The 20449-nt window shown below is 37.4% G+C and overlaps 1 protein-coding gene across 3 annotated transcripts in view; it reads right to left on the bottom strand.

Moving 5' to 3' along the window:
- LOC126872819 (neuronal acetylcholine receptor subunit alpha-7-like) overlaps positions 1 to 20449 on the bottom strand; it is a 171767-nt gene that overhangs the window by 23971 nt on the left and 127347 nt on the right. For all 3 annotated transcript variants that reach the window (XM_050633009.1, XM_050633007.1, XM_050633008.1), the window contains 2 exons: positions 16693 to 16802; positions 218 to 398 (listed from right to left, as the gene is read on the bottom strand). In XM_050633009.1, coding sequence (XP_050488966.1) covers positions 218 to 398; positions 16693 to 16784 — 273 coding nt within the window. In that variant the 5' untranslated portion in view covers positions 16785 to 16802. The remainder of the gene's footprint in view (positions 1 to 217; positions 399 to 16692; positions 16803 to 20449) is intronic.

The raw sequence follows: 20449 nt of genomic DNA, 5'->3' as shown, positions 1-20449 counted from the left end.
AGACAACAACAAAAACAAAAAAAGAATTTCCTAACGTTTTATGTACCACGTGTCGCGTCGAATCGTAAAATATCGTTATGTACTTAGAGAAATTTCTTTTCCCTCTTAAGAAGTTTGGCATGTCTTAGCTAAGTACCTTGACTATAAAAACGCAAGCGGAAGATTAAAAAGAAACGGATACGTGCTGACCCATTTCCTATGGTGCGGTATCCCCTACCTGAAAACCGTCGTACGTCCAGGAGCCGAATTTCATCTCGCAGCGCTGATCATCAAAGGGGAACCACGTAATGTCTATCTTGCAAGTGCTTTTGAATATGCCGGGCGGTACGTATAAGCAGGTCCCATTGTTCTTCACGACGACGTTCGTCGGATAAGTGCCGTCGAAGCCTTCGTCCGCGCTGTAACCAACAATCGTTATCGTTAAACGGGTTCCGATTAATGTTTCGAACAACGTTTAGCCCTGCCATTAAAATCTTGAAGCAGAAAAGTGTTACGCAAAAGAATTTGTTAGCACCGATTACTTAAAACCTGTAATATGGAAATTTTGCTGATAATATTAATCAAATCGCGTAAAAAGATCATGGTGAAAAGTAAAAGATGAATATTTTAAACACGAATGAAGTTATAGATTTTAATGTAGTATACAGAGACAATCAAAGTTTTTGACTTAGCGTGGTAGCCTGTTGAATTTATCGCAGTTGAAAGTCCCGTGAAATTATGCAGGTTATTAGATAAAAGTCGTGATTAATGATTCGCACGATATTAAAATTTGCACGTAGATTCGTATTTATTTATATACTTCAACATCTTTTCACTAGTGAAATGCAAAATATAGGAAGAAGGGCCATTTTATCTCTTTTGTCTCTAGCGATCCTTTGCTCTCGGGGCAGGTGTTTCCTAAAATTAAAATATTGAATTACGCCGGATCTAGTTACCAATTCTGTTTCATTGTGTGATCGATTCATTCTATTTGTTGCAAGCTAAAGAGCCCTGAATTCGCTACTTTGTTACTGACTTTAAAATCGCAATGACTAATGCTTGTTATGATGTTCAAAAATGATATTTAATTACGACATTTGAAGGGCAAGCATTTCTCTGAGCACTCGCATAAAATCAAACATCAAAATTTTAATAAAGTTCAGGCAGCTATGTCAAATAATAAATTTAATTTAAGATCTCTTGTATTTACCAGGTATTATTCGCACGAAGTCAAATGAAATTTTTATAAAATGCAGGTAAATGTAGGAAATAATAATTTCAGAGTCCTTCATGCAATTCTATTTATCAAAAGATATTTTCATATATTACTATCGAACTTTTATTGCGCGTATATTTCATTGTTCAACAAGAATCGAGAGTAATTTAATTATCAGAATAGCAACGTATCTGAAGAATCTTAATGAAACGGGTTGCACATTGAAATATTTAAAGCGAATTGACTTACTCAATCGCTGTCCATCACGTATTATAAATTAATGAATCTCCCAGCCTACTTGTTCTTCCATCTACGGTCAAAAATATAACAGTACGAGAGCGTCTGCCTTGAAACGGTATATATACAATGTAATTAGCAGACAGGCGTGTGATTTATTCGTCGTTTCTGCACGTAGTTATTGAACGCAATAAATTTATTACCCATTTAGAAAGCACGGTCATCGAGTGAAGACCGATACCCTTTCCTGGGAAAAAGTACGGGATGTTGCATGCAATTAAAAACTTAGTAAAGGTAGGACGTCGCGTGATATCGGAAAAATGTTATTCGTCAATTAAATTAATTAATCTTGAACGCTTGAATACGAAAGAATTCACATATAAATAATAATTTTAAAATCATAAAGGATTAGGGAGAAATATATTATCGTTCTACTCTACGAGCAAAAAAGATACTTCAAACTTCGACAAATAACGTGAAATTTCAAATTTCTGAACGCAATAAATTCTGCTAGGCTATCTATATTATATACTATTTTTAACTTTTTTTGACCTACATATTTTGATACAGTGTCAAGTTATTAAGCAGTAAATTATTATCGTTAGATTCGCAGTCACTACGGAATGAGTTAATTACAGAGAATTCCCTGTGTTCCGTTGTATCCCAATTGTAGTAATATTGTGCCAATCTCGTCTAAAATTCTATATGAATTCGTTACTATTTTAAATCGATACTCTGCCATTTTCTGGAAACAGTTACATTTGTGCTCGATGTTTCAGCTTCAAGCGACACGCTGGATAGATAGGACCATGAAGCAAGCTATGACGTTGATCTATCGACAAACGGCTTTTTGAAGCTTCCACTAAAGCTTTTTCTTATCTTAATCTCCTCGATTCTTTCTATTTCCTTATTCGCATCGTTCAAAATACTTATAATAACATCCACGTTTCCTGGAAAACTAACTTAAAAAAAATAATTAATACCCTGTTGTAATTATTATTGAAGAAATTATAGAACACGTGGAGATTTAGTTTCTTCGCATGAAGCTACAATTTATTAGATAAAGGGAGAGGAATAGAAATATTATTTTTTATTGATCTTTTTAAAAAAAAAACAAGTCCATACGTCGGTGTACATAGTACGCAGATCCAACTAAAGTTTTTGTCAGGGTATCGTATGAGTTGAATTTTGGCAAATTCTCCTCGCCACTTTATAATTTAAAACTTCAAACCAAAACAATGATTAGGGAGAACGGTAAGCATTAAACTGAGAATCATCTAACTTGTAGGTTTGATCTCCTTCGCTCTTCCAACTTGCTTCATTTAACCACAATGGTAGCAAATCGGGAATTATTGGAAAGTCAGAGAAAAGATAGATTGCTCATTCGCTATCTTTCTGCATTTTACGCCCAGACCTCTCATTTCCTTCAAATGGTTTTCAACATAGTTGTATCCACAATGCCGAAAGTATATCGACATTTGATTGATCGAAACGTCCATAAAGATGATTGAAATATTTCTGAAAACGTGTTTGCGCTTAAATGAGATCAGATCTATAGAGTAAAAGGAATTCCAATCTTTAGAAGTAAAGATGCTTCTCGTAAATTATTTTTTCTTGATGCAGTTACTCCGCTACTATTGGCCTTCTTTTTACTTCTTTTACTTTACCGATGTCTGTTGTAGTTGGCATCAAAAAGACTCATCACAAATAGAAGGCATCTGTTTAAACGAATGAATTTCGACTTCCTAATTCTAAAGTAGTACACATGACCAAGTTCGTCAGGACTTTTCATTTTTCACGCGACAGTAAACTCCATCGATGAATAACAACTCTAAACTTAATCGCCCCGTTCTCATCGCTTAACCCATTCTCCCGTGATCCCGAAAATGGGCAGTTTCCCAACAGTCACGTAACACTCAAAAAAATACGCCAGCATGCCTGCCACTATTTATCCTCGTAATTGCGAGGAATTCGCACGGAAAATTTGCGCCTCCGCACCAGATGACCCTGCGAAAGTCGCTCGAGTATCGTTAATGAACATCGGGAAGCTCTTCGCTGAAGAAGCAACGCGGTGGACCGTTCGTTCTCAATTATTGTTTCTATACTCGACTCGAAGCTCTATGTCTAAGGATGCACAGCAAACAGGGAAATATGATTTTCAATGGGATGCATCGGGACGATTCCACGAGGTACGGATATAAGGCGGGTGAATGGTATACATAATATACTCCCGCATCCAGGCGACTAAGGATTGGTTGGAAGCCGGCCAGTTGGCCGCAACCCAATCCGTTATTTCATTCTTTTTGAATCCACCCTCTGTACCACCTCGTACTCACCCTACTGCCTTGCCACACCCACTAACACGACTACCATCCTCTCAATCCCCATCATTCTGCCGTTTCACATCACACTGCATTCCCTGTGTGCTTGCACGTTTCTTTCCGCCGCATGCTAAATTCGCATAAGCGGCCATCCCCTTTGACAACGAAAATTAAATTCCCATCGAGAGCCCTCTGAGCCCCAAACTGAGGATGCCCCAAAATGTGTATGCAGCCTGACGCAATGATATTTACGCGCGTCGACCGCGCTATGAATTAGTATCGATTTGCGTTTAAACCTAGTTCCTGTTAGATGTAACATTCGTTCCTGCAAACAGAGCTGCTCAAACTAGGTGTAAGTAGCAATCCGCTCGGTAGAGGCGATTTTGAATTTTAATAGCTCGACCTCTCGAACTACCAGCCTGGTCGAGTGATGAATTCACTAGTGCGGGATAGATCAGCTTTCGGGATCAATTTGTATTTATTTAGGACAGGATGGGTTCGATGTAACATTAGATACGGCTAATTGTTAATCCTTTTGATCTTGTCAGTATCTATATACGTTAAGCAGAATCCATTAAACGGACAGAGAAATGAATCTGAAAGAAAAGAAAAATTAAGAAAATTTTAGAATCTGTACCGACAAGCTTAATCGGTAGGAGCTGGACAACGTAACTCGAGTGGCATGCTTTGTATTAATTTTTCAGTTATTCAATCTGTCGATTTTCCGGATAGTTGGTTCGAAAGAATCGCAATTCCTGCCTGTATGGCCCGATTAAAGGTATGGCGCAAGAAATGGTAGAAACCGTTCTCTTCCGATAGTTAATGTTTCGATTATTAGGTCAGTGGCGTCGATCGATAGAACCTTCGTCTTCGTTTTCATTTTTAACCGAACGTCCTCGATAAAATGTCGCAAATGATATTGGTATACATTAGAGAACATTAACAATTTACCGCGATTTCATGCAACCACGACTACGCTCCGATAAAGTTCGACTCGATACATTCCGGTGCTCTGGCTCTTGAAAGAAAAGGTAGAGGAAAAAAAGAGAGGGGAAGATTCATTTCATAAAGTTCGTCACGACTGTTTGTGCCAGCATCGTTTCGATAATCGACAGGTATCGCTCAATGCATATACACGCAAAATGCATGGCTGCATCCCAGGGCCGCCTGTATTTATACAAGCCAAGTCCGACCAGGTAAATAGTTTCGGTTCATTGGCCTTCAAACCCTTTCCAACGGCACTCGAACGGTCTCGTGTATTTGAGGTACACACAGGAAGCTGGAAAATCGGAAGGCAAGAGAGATCGTGGTCTGGGTTATAGGTACGGATAGAAAAAGGACCGACGCTGGACGGGGAGTTGCAATTGGGTTCTTTGTGTCGCGGCATTATTCGCGAGTTTTGCGATCGCCAAAAAAGACAGCTGTGCTCGTAAACGGAACAAGATTAAGTGGACACGAGTGCAGTTACGCGGAACCCACCAGTGAATCGCATTTCGTTCCATTCATTTTGTGTGAATGAACTTCTCTCGTACAAAATAAGGATGAAACAGAGCCACTTGTGCTTCTTTCCTCAAATTAAATACCAGTTAAAACGATATCGTGCAATGAATAAATGCTGGCGAGGTAATTCAAAAACAGGATTTTTTAAATTACTATATTATCTTAATCGAAATCGATAACACAAAAGAGAGTTGCAAACACGGTACGTAGATAAAATGAAAAAAAGGAAAAAGTTGAAATTTGGAGTTCTTCTTAAAATTTTAATGGAGCATCATTTTCAACATTTTTAGGAATAGGAAAATCTATTTTTCGAAATTCGCTCAGGATAAAAGTAGACACGTAAACGATTGTAATAAAACATAGCAGACGAACGATATAAAAAGGAATCCTTTGTCACATGTTAAAGTGGAAAATTCCTCAAGGTCACGTTTGAGAAACAAAATGTCAAATGCAATATGTTAAACAGTCGACCGAGTTTCGAAACGATGGAATATTTGTGACGTTTGAAAATCGCTACGCTGGATTTTCCATTTCTCCCAAAGATCTTCGTCGTTTTAGAACATCATTGTGAATTAAATAGCTGTTTGCACCAAGACACCATTGTCGATCTGAAATTCTCTGGTGCAACTGAATCTGCAGATATAACTCCATTATTGCACGACATTTGGCAAAGCCACTACTACCAGATAATTCTCGAAAATGTTCTCGGATTCGCCGTATCAGCCGAGATTTCCCAGTCGTACCGAATGAAAAATCACTTTGTACCTTTAGCCAAACTACTTCCTCTCGTGTTTCTACCTGCTACGTGCTTTGGTGACGAAAGCCTTTCGATTTTCCTGATATTTCATTACGAGGATTCTGTCGATGTGTGCCTTTCTATAGCGAAGATAATAGAATTGTGTCGTTCACGAAGAGCTTCATTTTGAAGAAACTGAAAGTACAAAATAAAAGTCGTCTCGATAAATTTACAGCGTGTTTCATTGCATTTACACGAGTTACTAGATCCGAGAATCGTTCCAAAAGAGATGTATCACAGTTTGAAGGGTACAAAGTTCATGAACAAGCTGTTGCAACTTCCTCGGCTAAAATAAGCTGAAAAGAGTGGAGCTTAGAGCGAAAGTGTTATCATGAAAGCTGATAGATGATAAAGTGAACGCGTCCTTTTGAAACCGATATTCTTGAGATTTGTTCGACGTACGAAGTACCAAAATACCAAATTGAATGGCAATTTAAAATATTTGGTACATACATCGTCACTTGGTGGTGTACGGCTTTTGTGGTGAAATACTGTACATCGTTGAATTCTAAAAGTGGTCACATGTGATTTCTAAAAGTGTAACCACATTTTCCGACCTATCGTCGACGACTATCATCTAGCTGTTAAAAACAATACGTTTGCAATATCTGTTTAAATACCCCTAACTAATATTACGTAGGCAATAAGACGCGGAAGCCTCTCTCGAGGACCCGTGTCAGGCATCGGTGTTTGCGGCGGTCCGAGTGCCAATAATCTAAACATTCCCCGACATCGAACCGTCGATGATTGGCTGGTTTTAGTCAGTCGCCGAGAAAACACCAAGAGGTCCAGACCCGTGACTTCGGTTGACTTCGTCACATTAAACATTTAAGTAAACGAACGCGACTTTTTTTAAATTATTTAGCCCTCTTCCTAAACACATTTTTTCTTTTTAAATCGATCATACTTGAATTAAATTCCATCAAAAATTTTCAGGTTTACGGATGTATGTAATCCGAAAGCAATTTAGGTGTAATCGTGAATGCATAAATTAAAGAGGGGTGGGGATCGATTAAGCGTTCACGTTCATTCGAAGCAAATACTATGGAGCTCGGTAGATGGGTTATTTAATTTAAGTAGACAGATCGATCGTCTGTTTTACACGAAAGGTTAAGGTTCGAAACGACGATTTTCCAAGGAAGTAGAAGACCAATGGAAACGCTAACGCGTGTCTCATGCACATCGATGAACGACTTCTTGAATGAACATCCTGGGAAGAGCCTGCCACTGTGAAAATGTATTGAGTCACATGGGAATCACTTTGATTAAATACACGACGTTTCAAGGAGGTAAACGTAATAGTAATGCCTAAAGGAAGAAGGACGTGGCAGCGGTCCTGCAAGTGTCACCACAAGCTGTATACGATAATTTATGAGTAATACACAACAATATACAGCAATATCAACAATATATACATATATATATTACATATATATATTACATATATACAGGCTTGGTGGTACAAGCGGAAAGGGAGTGATTCTACGCGGAAAAAGAAGCAGAAAGTATAAAATAAAAAAATTTTTTTTAATTTTTTTTTTTAATTTTTCCATCGAGACAACGATTTACAGTGAGATCCGCTATAACGTACCGCACGCGTACCGAGCGAAAATTCAAAGTCGATTTTTTCGAAAACAAAGCCTCAAACGAAAAATTTTTATTGTATATTCTCGACTTCTTTTTTCGCGTAAAATCACCCCCTTTCCGTCTGTACTACCAGTTACCAACCACGCTGTATATACATATACGTATATATGTGTATATATATGTATATATAATACATTGTGAATGTGCTATACACATTCACAATGCGAGCAATGAATTCCACCTGCTCGATTGTATCTGTGATATCTCTGGCACTGTTCACGCTCAGGAGCTTGAAAACAACTTAATCTTCGTCGAATGGAAAGGGATGAGGGTGGCAAACCGATGGATAGAGGTTGCTAGCATTCGGAATTATACGCTACCGAATCGCACTTTCCGCCACCAACTACCGATATATTGTCCAACGTCCTGGAAACGATCTCTCAATATCTAATTACTGGAAAGTCATGCGGCCATGCCTAGCCAAACTGATTTAGGCCTCAATAAGCCGTGCCCGCTGCGGTCGAAACCTGGCCTCTTTCCTTTGGATCTGGTTGGCTGCATTCCACTGAAAACGGTAATTGAAGTGCTCCTAAACATTGCCGTAACCCCGTGTGGCTAAGTGCTATTTACAGTTCGGCACGCCTTGTCAGACGTTTGATGACAGGAAATTTATGGGAGCCTGAGGGAATCTCTAGTTTCGAGGATACCCAATGGAACAGAGGAATTTATGACAAGTCTATGATAAGGTTTCCGCGTAAGACATTGCTATAATTGTGGCGAACTACAATGTGCGATGCTCGCTTATATTTCGATGCGTGCAATAAAATTGGCATATATATATATATATATATATATATATATATATATATATATATATATATATATATATATATATATATATAATATTTGCATGTAATGTAATTATGTGGTGTGCAATGTAATCTTCAATAAAAGAATTTTTCACTTATAACAATTTGTATATTCTACGGACACGTAATGTTGCATTATAAAAAAACGCTCCGCTATAGAAAAAATAGAAAGAAAGGAAACGAAAAAAGCACATGCGACAGTAGTAAGTATGGAGTAAATAAAGGACTGGAAATTTTAGATAGGAAGATGAAAGTTTTGGTTTACCACGGAACACGAGGACCCACCGTGGCAGTTGACAATTAGTAGCCAAAGCAGAACGAAATTTCGAGCCATCTGTAGCAGAAATTTTGGTGACCGCATATCGATTAGCGCGGCAATCGAAACGCTATAAAAGTTCAGACATCGAGGTACCAGAGGGTTGATGTTCATTACGTATCCGCAAACAGGACAGTAGGACAGTACGGTTAAAGGAAAAATCGGAGGACGAGGCCCAACATGGACCGAAGAGGGGTCCAGGGGTAGGATTTAATCTGCTTTGGCTTGAATTTCAAAATACGCGATGGCTAATGCATATTGCCTTTGGCTTCGTTCCAAGTTTCCTATGCAGTCGAACCTTCAACAGCAGTACTTTCCTTCCTCTTCTCGTTTCCCGTCTGATCTCTCACTCTGTCTTCCTATACCACCAAACGATTCTACCCCACGGTCTCTATCCTTGTCGCGAATGTAAACTCATTTTGTCATACATTAAGCGGGCGTATGCTGCTAACTCTCGACCTTTTCGTACCATCGCGACATTCTCGCGTTCCTTCAAACGATATTTATGCCATATTAATCGGATATCTCCTTTATATGCGCCTGCACACGAGTGTCATCCTGGACCGAACACTGTTTGTGACGGTGGCCTAATATCCAGTCGGTGACACCGGTCCGACCGACGTCGGAAGTCGGTCATCCCAAATGAAATTCTACCCATAGATGTTCACTTGTTCACGGTTACTCCCTAGATCGCAAAGTTTGCATCAGTTTTAGACCTAATATAGATCGTGTTCGATCTATCAGGTTCGACTTTCGAGAGGATGCGTATATTGGATATCGACAACTAGTTCAATGGATGTATATCAGCTTTCGAAAAATATTCTGTGCTCTCAGTTTTATGTTATATTTCGTAACTTTGGAAAAACTTGAAGATAAAACTGTGGTTTTTGCATATATAAGACTAAAAACAGCGAATTTTCTTCGACGCGTAACATCCTACACTGATAACGAATTAAGAGGTTCAACATTTCAAAAAAAGCTACTTTGTTCTTTTTCCGTTTTTACGCTTCGCGTAGTGCTATTTTTTTTAAATTAAAATGTGTTATCAAATCATTTTTAATCGTAACATTCTGAGAAAATTTGTATTTAAAAACTAAACCTACAATGAATACAAATCGACAGTTCATCTATAGATATCTTTTTTATCGAATAGAATTTGATTTATAATTGGTTAATTGATTGCTGAGTGTGGAATAATAATTATAGAGGTTGTGCAAAAATTCGATTAACAGCGATTGAATTGTCCTACTGGAACAGCTGAAACAGGTTTAATGTGTTTAGGATCATTTGTTCCGACCGGAAAACGACCGGTAATAGTCTCATCAGAGAACATTCTCATCCGGAAAATGCTTGTGATTGCGTTTTTGCACCCTATGTACTCTACATATACATCGCAGGAATATCGCCGGAATAATCCTCAATGGAATTTTATAACCTACTTCATCGCATAACACCATTGAATTTGCTAAGAAATTTATTTAATTTCGATATTTTATGCTCCAAAAAATGGCCCAAAAGTTCAAGTATAAGAAACTGATTGCAAAATACCATGTGGAATTAATCTGACTCAATTAACTTGGACATTAAAAAAATTTATCACGAAAGCTTCGCCCTGAATTGCATCTAAACCAATAAGCGTTCAGAGTATTTATTACAATATAAGAATAGTATGACTGTTTTTTAAAGGATGCAAGAAATAAATCAAATTATATCCCTTGGAATAACTTCATAATTACCTAGTCACAAAGTTTTTAATTTTCTTCAATGAATTAAAGCTTTTAATCCATTCGTCCGAAGATTAAAAGAAACTTTTCGCTGGATGTATGTTATTACCTCCCTATTTTATATCGCGATTCTATTTCCGCGCTTAACACTCCAAGTTTAGATAAATAGTGAGATTCTACTGTTATAAAAATCACGATTACGTTGATAAATCAATGTTCGATAAGACAGAAAACAGTAAGAATATTTTACTGATTTATACAAATGAAAATTTATCATTGTGCGAAGATTATCCGACGGAATGAAACCCCTGAAGTCAATAAATCCCGTGACTCATTAATTTCTCTTTCTCTACTCGTGTTTACCAAAGTTGCCCGTGGCCTAATTAATGAATCTCGCACTGCTCTCTGAACACAAAAGACAGCATTGTCAAACATTGGATTTGCATTGGATGGTAGAATGAAAGTAGAGCAAAAGTCGTCTAGCACTCGCTATGCGGGGTGCCAATTAACGGGATCAACGAATAATTGATTAACCAAGTTGGCTGTTATTTCACAAGGTTCGCTATACGTGATATATTTTAATAAGAAATATGTTATAAATAGATATCCGCGAATTAATTTCCAGTTAATTTGCAACCCAATTGAGTTAATTTCCAAATGAATAACGATAGAGGATCTTTGGAAATGAATGCAATTCCGAAGCATGTTTCTCAAATATGATTTGCCGAGACGTGTTAGTTCGTGGCAGAAATGCAGGAACTATTTGCTTTGTCCTTAATCCCTGGTGACTAAAGGAACGCAAATCTGTGTGCACGGATTGCACGACTTCCGATGCGCAAGTGCGAACGACGAAGAATAATTGAGTCTAAAATAGCAAACAGTTAAGCGTAGTTAAATTAGAAAGACGTCCTAATAAATTTTCACGATTATCGCGAATGGCGATGAACATACAAATAAGAACAAAATTGCTATACTATTATTGGGCTAAAACAGAAGAAATTACAACAGAAATAAATGGAATGAAAAAAAGGCTCGTGTGAAGATCGAAGTTGGTAATTAACGGAAAGAGTATTTATGAAAATTACGTTACGGAATGCATAATTTCGAAACCGTTTCAAATATACATATGCGGGAAATATAGCGACGGTAAACACTCGTTTATTTGCTAGGCTGTGCACTCGTGAATTAAAAGTCATCGATCGAAAATGTTTATTCGAATGGAAATTAGATGGGACGCTATACAAATATGCAAATAGTCTGTTTATATTAACCTACATTATGTCGTATGATGTAATTCATATAACCGAAATATCGTAAAAATTTTCATTTCCACACGGCTACCGAAGATATTGTATCGCGACCAAAAATTAAATCTCTTTTCTTGAACACCTTGTATGTATTGAACGATATGCCAGTTGGCTGACGATTTATTCAGCGAAATTACCAATGGCAGCAGATTCTAGAACCACGAACGATAACGTACGTCTGCACGTGCGGCACGTATGTTCCGATCAGTAGTGTGCGGTAACCGTCGATTCCAACTAAAATACGCTGGAAAATTTGGTCACGTTACCCCGACTGAACAGTGACAATTTTATTTTCGTTTTGCTTATAAATTGGTCGCCGCGTCGCCTAAATGAAAATATCGATGTGTGAAGTAGAGTTATAGACTTCCTACGTGAGCAAGCTGTTTTACTGCTTTCTTTTAAATACAATGAAATTATGTTTGTAGTGCGTCGAATCAATCAAAAGTTAATAGACAGTACGATTAGAGGTTTGACCATGAATATAATAAGGTTTGCCTGTATGTTAAAAACTTGATCGTTCGTCCTATCCTCGACTATACTACTCCATCCGATACATCAAATTATTGTTCAGAAAATGCCACGGATACAGAACGAATGAACTGTGATAAAACTGACAGCACAGAAGCTAGTAATGGTAGTGAATAGCTGCTAGCTGCCAAGATGTCAAAATCGTTTCAAAAGAAAGCGTAGCACGCGGGATAAGGAAGCAATACAACGAAAAGGCATGAGAAAGTCTGGCGACTGCGTAGAAAAGTAGTTTCGACGTGCGGTTACGATTCTCCTGGTGTTATGCCGTGAGGCTTACTATAGGCCGTATTTCTAACCGTCGCTCGCGGTCCTACAGTGTCGCAGACGGATCGTCTTATCTGCCCGACGGAAGATATACAAGGTATCGACGAGCGCATAGTTGTCACCAAGCAGCGAGTTCTGGAAACGTCGATTTCGGTCCGTTATGTCATACACATAAAGAAGGTGGTACACGTGATCATAGGCGCGAACGGTGGCGTGACCCAAGCGTAGTGGGGGTCGTCTCCCAGAGAAGACAAAGAAATGATCGAAATTAAGGTCGCATAGTCTAACGAATTCATTGAGAGATATCGTAAAGTCGGGTCGACTTTCTGTAACATATTTACTGTATTCATTGTTAAACAATTTGTGGCGTGTTCATCATATTATTGTTAAATATTGTCAAATATACCATTTTATGTTAACCTGTTAATACAGTGTTAAATTCATTGAACTACTGCTGTTATCTTAATCGAAACAGGGGAACGACTATTTCGCGGCGTCGATTAGCAGAATCGTAGCAAGAATTTACGCCTCTCGCTGACGCGTTTTCCTCGCGACCGCGTCTCTCCGCGAACGGTCGTAACACCTGGAAGCGAAGCTGGCTAGATCCGTTGCTTTTAATGCGCCTTAAACTAAACTTTTTGATTCGACAAATACAATGCCGACCCGAAGCCGATACATTACCTACTTAAAAATAATAGGGGCCGCAAGCGTTTTCCGACAATATATTTCCGTGCGGGGGGAGATACTTTTCCTGATTCCCTTTAAATGGTGGCGGTGGCTTTGTTTTTAATGCGACTGACCCACTTGGCCCAACGTCCCACTTTTGTCCCACATACCAGCCACCACGAACTTCTGATAGTTCAGAATCTAGATCGTTCTTAGCGGATTGACTGTCTCGATAAACCTTTTTTTCTCTCTCCCTGACGCGTTTTTCCGACAGATTCGAGGTAAAAAAGTCGCGTAAAAGAGGGAGTAAACTGTCGTGTCACCGTTTGCTTTACGAAATTTGTGATTTTTATTTCGAAAGCGCGTTTGATCCATCGAGGGTAAACATTGAACTAGCGCAATATTTTCGGTTCAGTCAACTTTAATTACTAAAAATTGCTTTATAACGTTACGATTATGAAAATGATAATTAGATAATTCAACAATTTAGAAGAAGTAAGATATTTTCTTTTCTCTCTTGTTTGTCTAGTTTTGTCAGCTTGATTGTTTAACAATTTCTTGATTACGTATCGATCGGGCCTTTATCAATTTCGCGATCTAATGACGAGCATTGTTCACAGTAAGTCGGTACAAACAACTCTGCTATTCATCGCAAACAAAACTATAAGAGGGAACATTTCATCCCATTTCCCTCGCTCAACCAGTTTCTTCTAATATATCTTATTCTGGATTCAGCGTCGCGCACAGAAGTACAACGTAATAAACGAGAACGTCTAGTTTAGTTGTTGGTTGGGTGAAAAGTGGAACACACGAGAAACGCGACGTGACGAAGCGACTAAGCGATTAATTGATCGATCCTCAACGCGATTCAACCGTGCATCATCTTCGAGAGTGACCTCACGATTGGCATTGGAATTACATGCGCACCAAGATTAATATTGGTCTCTGCGTTTGAGGCCAATTGTACCAGCGGAAGTTGGCCAGCAACCATTCACTTTAAATGTATGGCGTCTACCACCACCCATTCCGCTCGAAATGTATTGTTAAATATCGCTCTGAAATTAATAGTTTTGCGCGGTAAACGACACCGGCAAGTGAGAAATTCGCACGATTTTCCAAATAAACTTTGTCACGTTGAAATGCACGTTACAACTATTGTAAATACGTAATATATTAATTAGCGTAGTTCCGGTGTAAAAGCTGATTCAAATTCATGAAAAAACATAACATTAACGATAAATGTTCCTCTGCTTTCGATAAATTTCATTATCGCTTGAAAATTTGTAATTATTCATTAGTTTCTATTCTGTTGTTATAGTTTTCGTTGCAAATTAATGGAAAATTTACGACTACTGCGTAAATAACATTAAAAACATTTGTAAACTTTTTCTGGTATCATAAAAATTGTCGGCGTTAATTGGGTGAAGAGTTCAAAAATTCAAAATTATCCTAAAGGACATCTTTGAGGGATATTAAAAAATGAATAGGACTTTGCCAGGTTCTTGTTTTCCCCAAGATTACAGGCAGTATGTAACGCTTTGTCGAGGGATTCTTCAACGGAGTAAAGTAATAATTTCCTGCAATTAGGTAGAATATGTTCCTTACGCGTGATCAATTAAAGCGATGCCGTATACTGAATTTCATAGGTTTTGTGGAACAATTAATAGATCGACGACATCGACAACGCTTTCTAAAAATGAAACTGACCTGGCGCGATATTATGTAGATACCCGTTTAATATCGGTTCTGGCGTAGAAACGTAATTATGTGTTGGGAGCTCGTAAACATGTGGTAGCGCGTTAAATAATGCACAGAAAATAGTGGAATGTCCACATCGATGCAATTAAAGCTGCATTCGTAGTAATGAAGGCGATTAACAATTATTACCATGTTACTATGGTCAGTTAGTAATGGCATGTCCTGAAGGTAATCATAACATAGGTTGCTGCTGATCATTAATTTGTGTTCACTAATGTTGTTAAAAAATTTCATTGAAACCTTTATAGAATAATTCCAGGTTGTTTTTCTCAACGACCGTATGTATTTAATATCTAGTAATAAGATTAATATCTATTTGAACTCAGCATCTGACAGAAGATTATAACAAACAATCCTCTTTCAATATCATTAAATACACAACAGAATATCTCAATGAACAAGAACGCTATGAACTTTCCGAACAATCCAATATCTGTCATTTGATCGTTTATCAAATGAGACATCAAATAATATTTCAACGTCAAAATTAATGTTTCAACCCAGGGACCATATCACTTCGTTATCGTGCTATACTTAAAAAAGTTAATCCTGTAACCGACCTTAAGAAGACGATTTATTTGCAACGAAGCTTTTTCAATTTTGCCATGTATATTGGACGTTGGATTAACAACCGGGCAAACCGATCGATTAGTTAATCTATTGACACATTACAGAATCCTATCGTAATTCTATATTGATGCTACATAAGATCAATTACGAAAACATGCTTACATAATCAATATTTCCAGTTTACATATACTAGTAGCATACCGGTGGCATGCAGTGCAGCCCTCTAAATATGGTAAGAAATTTGGCGTAAGCATCAGCACGTGAACTTGTGTATGCAAAATATCATTGACTTTACGTGGAGGAGAGAATTTATGAACATATTCGTAATACAAGTATGTAGTCGTTTCTGGGTCAAGTGAAAGAGAATTGACATACAGGAATTGTTGAATCATTTTTATCGAGTTTACTAAAATTTTTGGTAGACGGCTAGAAATTGCGAACACAGAGGCTGGCAATAATATTTCGCGAGCGACATTTTTTTGGAAAACCTACTTTTCTGGAATTCTACACGAGTATTCAACATATCTCGTCTAATGGCTTCGTAACTAACTGGTTTATTTTTTAACAAATCTTAACAATATATATTATGCGTTTTTGTTTTTGTTTAAAAGCAAAGCTCTTGTAAATAATAACGATCATTATTTAAGAAGGATCTGCCAAAGATTCTATTTCATTAGTTATTGTATAGAAAAGTATTCAAGTAGAACATTTTTTATGTCAATCTCAGACATGATGAAAATTGAATGACAGAACAGAATTCTTATTCCGTTGAATTGAAGTGACCGGAAATAATATTTCTTTCATTTTATTCAATTCGCTCATTCGTGAAACCAATTTATTGGTTTATTGAAAAATCAATGAATACAGCAATATTTTATTATAATCGTTTCATGAATATGCGTATATCATGTTTGTATATTTTAACATAGAAATAAGAAAAACTTACGTAAGGTCCACGAAAGAAATTGTCCAAACTATTGTTAGTTATGAGCATGCACGATATAAAGTAGATTGTTCCATGAATATTAAACAGATGAAGGCAGCGTTAAATTACCTGTTATACATGAGAACGTCAGGCTTCCAAAGTCTATGTGGTGGAATCCTGAGGTCTCTCACTCCTCCGTAATCCGACGTATTCCATCTCATGTTCACATCGTTCCATTCCTGTAATTGAAAAATTTTATTTTAAAACATTCCTTGAAAATTTTCAATCAAGTCGAACCACTGATTTCATATAATCTACTATTCGACCTTTCACTTAATCATTAGTCTACATTATTGATCCTATAAGTAGGATATACGTATACCTCGATATTTTTACTAAATTAATTTTTACTTTTAGATTCATTCACTTTTTAATTTGGTTCAAAAAGGTACGAAATTAATTTACACGTAAAATGTATCGCAGTGAAATTTGTTTTCTCTCCTTAAGTTATTATCAAATTATTACTTTGTTAAACTTCACACGAAACAAAAGTTCGGTACTTTATTGCATTTCAGATTTTTTTTGTAATATTAAAGGAAAAATGAAAAAACGCCGGAATGTTACGTAAAATGCATTTTAAAAATGCAGGTGCCTACTACTCGTAACTTTGTTTAACAGTTTAGTAACTTGCTCTCTTCGCATAGACCATGCACTGTCAATTCTACGGTGCTAATATCTTTCACGGCAAAGTTTTCGTGGAAATTTTCTAGACTTTCGCTCAGAGTTAGCGCAACTTTGCGGAAAATACGAGGCGATTTGGCAAATTGCAAACTTTTGGTGGGATTCTTCATTTTGCTATTTCCAGTTTTTCTTGGCCAAGACAAGTAAAGATGCAAAGAACTAATCGATAGGGCTAGCAATATACTTTTCCATACGTTATGATATTTTAGTAATAGTATATATATATATCTGCACACTGACGCCTTCATGTATTTTAGATTCTATTATTTGTCAATTTTCTTTCATAATCTACCATTTTTCGGAATAGTATAGGCTGATTTATAATTTTTATAAAACATACTAATCTAATAAAATACCATTCCGTTAAACAAAATGAACATCCCTTTCCCTTCTAAAATGTTTATTCCGATTAATAATGATAAATGGTTATATGTATTTCAAATTGAACCATTCTTTGTCATTTACAGATACGTATTTTTCGCGAATAATTAAATATTCCGAATCGTGTATAATTAAACGAAAAAATCAAACGTGAAATGATTTCAGTTTTTCGACCATTGTGGGTATTAAAGCAAAAAGAGATATCGTCGTTAATATGATGAACATAGAGCAAGGAACGAATGGATGAATTCTAACGGTAAGTGGAGTCGTCACTCATCGAATACTTGTCCACAGGAATGCTCGATCTGTTTCGTGTAGGCCATTAGATTCACACCCATTAGTCACCAACTCCCGATTGATTAGCCACTGATGGAGTACACTGGCGGATAATTAATAATGGCTACTGTGTCCGATGGTTTACGTGGCACGCATAGGCCGTTTATTATATATCCATTTCTACGCACGGATGTGGAAGCTTGACATACAGAATCAGCCTCTTGTTTGTTATAATGAAACTGGTTCACAACTCACCAGTCTAGCATAAAATTTCCTTTTGCGCTCAGATTTTGAGGTTTCTACTTGATACGAAGGAAGGGAAGTAATCAAATATGGCAATAATGAAGTACAAGATGATTCGCGTAAAAATTGTATCGTTCAAATGATCGAATAATATTTAGATCTGAAATAAAAGCAGCTTATAACAAATATATACACATGACGTCAAAAATTCATTATACGTTTAACAGATAATACTATCCTCGCCGTACAATATCTCTCCTAATAATATTTCCACGTCTCATTCAGTTTATAAGGCAATATTGAGAGTCAATATTGCTTTCTCTTAGAAAGGATCCGTTACTTACGGCAGATATTACAAAGCACTGTATTCGCTATTCGTGAGAAAACTGAAGAGACTCGTTCCTTTGAAAAGAGACGAATGCTGGCAATCTCGTCGCATGGTTGGCACACAGCGAAAATACATTTTCTAAGAGCATTAGTATTCTAAGACAATCGGAATAGAAGAGGTAATCGAATAAAAGATCGTAAAACAAAAACTGGAAAGAGTTTCGTTAAAATGATTCTTGATTCCCCGATTCACTGAACGCTAAGTAAGAAATCTACCTATTCTCCAGCGACTTAGTCCGAACATTTTTCTAGTTTTGAAGTTAAGCAATTAATCTCGCCAACTGAAATTTCCTTCGACAAACTAATCAATCTCTCCAAATTCAACTTATTTCGATTCACATCGATTTCAACCCAGCTCATTTGTACAAATTTCGTGATTTTGCTATGTATCAAAAACTCAGATTGTTATAACTATTTATAAGATTGGAATCTTATATTAAATATCCATTTGAATGCTTTAAATTTTGTATCCACCTCGTATCAAAAAATATTTACTTCGTACAGAATACATATGTATTTCAATGGAAGAAAAGAAATTCTTCGTATGTTACAACTTAACATATATACAGAACATAATATATATGTATATATATATAGGGTGGTTGGTAACTGGTGGTACAAGCGGAAAGGGGGTGATTCTACGCGAAATATGAAGTCGAAAATATAGAATAAAAATTTTTCGTTTGAGGCTTTGTTTTCGAGAAAATCGACTTTGAATTTTCGCTCGGTACGCGTGTACTTTATCACATCTCGTTATAACGGATCTCACTGTAGATCGTTGTCCCGAAGGAAAAATTAAAAAAAAAGCAATTTTATTCTATATTTTCGACTTCTTTTTGCGCGTAGAATCACCCCTTTCCCGCTTGTACCACCAGTTACTAACCACCCTGTATATATATATATGTATATATATGTCGGGGTTCCATTAGAATTAGGATTAGGGGCGTGAAACGAATCTTTGTTTGGGTTACACGTTGTCGTTATGCAATAGAGAAGACATTGACTAGTGCAAATACGATTATTATAGAACCGGACAAGTAGTTAGGTACTCGAGAAACTAATGACAATGATCCTAGGTTCAATAACGAATCCGCGGTCGACGGGATGATAGATGAACGTGCTCACAAAATCTAAGTCAGACGCGTAATATTCACTGGTCGTAAAGGGTTACTCCTTTCATCGATGAGATCGCGAGCGAGAATGCCTTTCCCGTCCCGATGATGCCACAGAGGAAAACTATAATGGGGTGTGTCTAAGGACACGAGATCATCGGATTCGTCGAGAAAAGCCTTCGTTCAGAAAGTAAGGGATATTGGCGTTGCTGCTAATTGGTCAATCTCCATATCGGTGGTTAGAAAAAGATGCTAGCCGCCCTCGAGGGAAAGTTGCTAGTGGGAGACGCCGCTCGTTGAAAAATAGGTCTCCCCTATTTTCCCGTAGTTGGGACAAAAACTGTTTGTCTGTTTGAAGGACTTTAGTTGGCTAAATCTTAAGATTTATAACAGGCCCTCGGGCTAGCTGAACATGTACTGCGGAGACGCATCGACATCTGGCAATCATCTTACTCGAAGAATAGGGTCTGTGTGTGGCGAGCTACGGGACAGAGACCGTTGGAATGTTTACTGTCGAGTGTTACAACTATTTCCTTTTCAAGGAGAGCTATAGAATTATTCCATGCCTTTGTTAGACAAGGCGTTCATCCCGTGACCGCGGCTACGTTCGGCGACTGACTGTCGCCTCGAGCCCAAGCTCATTATCACAACGCTCGAACAATTACAATCGGATTGAATAACTACAATTGTTTAATTACAGCTATAGTAGACTCTAGGTTATAATGTTGCGGGATTAATCAAAATTC

The sequence above is a fragment of the Bombus huntii genome, chromosome 14 (assembly GCF_024542735.1).
Source record: "Bombus huntii isolate Logan2020A chromosome 14, iyBomHunt1.1, whole genome shotgun sequence".
Lineage (NCBI taxonomy): Eukaryota > Metazoa > Arthropoda > Insecta > Hymenoptera > Apidae > Bombus > Bombus huntii.
This window is presented reverse-complemented; position numbering and strand designations above follow the sequence as displayed.